Below are 1432 nucleotides of genomic sequence, written 5' to 3' on the forward strand. Positions count from 1 at the left end.
TGTTCTTCTTTCAAGAACATGCCTCCGTGGTAGAATCAACCACCAGGAGATGTTCTTCTTTCAAGAACATGCCTCCGTGGTAGAATCAACCACCAGGAGATGTTCTTCTTTGGAGAACATCCCAATGACCCACTGGGAGATGTTCTTCTTTCAAGAACATGCCTCCGTGGTAGAAAAACAACCCAGTGGGAGATGTTCTTCTTTGGAGAACATCCTTCCGTGGCAGAACAACCACCAGGAGATGTTCTTCTTTGGAGAACATCCCAACGACCCACCAGGAGATGTTCTTCTTTGGAGAACATCCCAACGACCCACCAGGAGATGTTCTTCTTTGGAGAACATCCCTCCGTGGTAGAACAACGACCCACCGGGAGATGTTCTTCTTTGGAGAACATCCCTCCGTGGTAGAGCAATGACCCACTGGGAGATGTTCTTCTTTGGAGAACATCCCTCCGTGGTAGAACAACGACCCACCGGGAGATGTTGTTCCTTGGAGAACATCCCAACGACCCACCAGGAGATGTTCTTCTTTGGAGAACATCCTTCCGTGGCAGAACAACAACCCAATGGATGTTCCTCTCCCAGGCACCGTGACACCAGCCCGCAGCGGTGGTCGCCCGCGTGGTTTCATCAATCTGCTGGGTCTCCTGGAAGGCGGCAGGACGCCGCCGAAACCCTACCGCTGCACCGAGTGCGGCAAGACCTTCGGGCAGAGCTCCAACCTGATCGAGCACCAACGGACCCACACGGGCGAACGTCCCTTCACCTGCGGCCAATGCGAGAAGAGCTTCAGCCGCAGCTCCACCTTGGCCGAACACCTCCGGACCCACACCGGCGAAAAACCCTACGCCTGCCCGGTTTGCTCCCGCGCCTTCAGCCGCAGCTCCACCTTGACCGAGCATCGCCGAACCCACACCGGCGAAACGCCTTACGCCTGTCCCGAATGCGGCAAGACCTTCGGACGGAACTCCAACTTGGTCAAACATCTCCGGACCCACACCGGGGAGAAACCCTACGGTTGCAGGCGTTGCGGCAAGACCTTCGGCCTCAGTTCCAACTTGGTCAAGCACGAGAGGACCCACACCGGTGAAAAACCTTTCTCCTGCGGGCAATGCGAGAAACGGTTCAAGAAGAAGACCCACTTAGCGTCCCACCAACGGACCCACACCGGCGAGCGACCGTACCGTTGCGGGGAATGCGGGAAGGCTTTTGGGCAGAGCTCCACCCTCATCGAGCACCAGAGGACCCACACGGGCGAAAGACCGTTCCGGTGCGGCGCTTGCGGCAAGAGTTTCTGCGTCAGCTCCAACTTGGTCAAGCACCAACGCATCCACACCGGCGAGAAACCTTACGGTTGCGGGCGCTGCGGCAAACGTTTCCGCTACAAGCCCCAGTTCACCCGTCACCTGAAGGTCCACCCCGACGGCGACCC

The 1432-nt window shown here is 57.5% G+C and overlaps 1 protein-coding gene across 1 annotated transcript in view; it reads left to right on the top strand.

Annotated features, from left to right (window-relative positions):
- Window positions 1-585: 585 nt before the first annotated feature.
- Window positions 586-1432, top strand: part of KAT8 (K(lysine) acetyltransferase 8) — a gene marked incomplete at its 5' end in the record, with an annotated part of 8249 nt that continues 7402 nt past the window's right edge. Inside the window, one exon of the mRNA XM_010573981.1 lies at window positions 586-1412. Coding sequence (XP_010572283.1) covers window positions 586-1412 — 827 coding nt within the window. The remainder of the gene's footprint in view (window positions 1413-1432) is intronic.

The sequence above is a fragment of the Haliaeetus leucocephalus genome, unplaced genomic scaffold, assembly GCF_000737465.1.
Source record: "Haliaeetus leucocephalus isolate CR32 unplaced genomic scaffold, Haliaeetus_leucocephalus-4.0 Scaffold404, whole genome shotgun sequence".
Lineage (NCBI taxonomy): Eukaryota > Metazoa > Chordata > Aves > Accipitriformes > Accipitridae > Haliaeetus > Haliaeetus leucocephalus.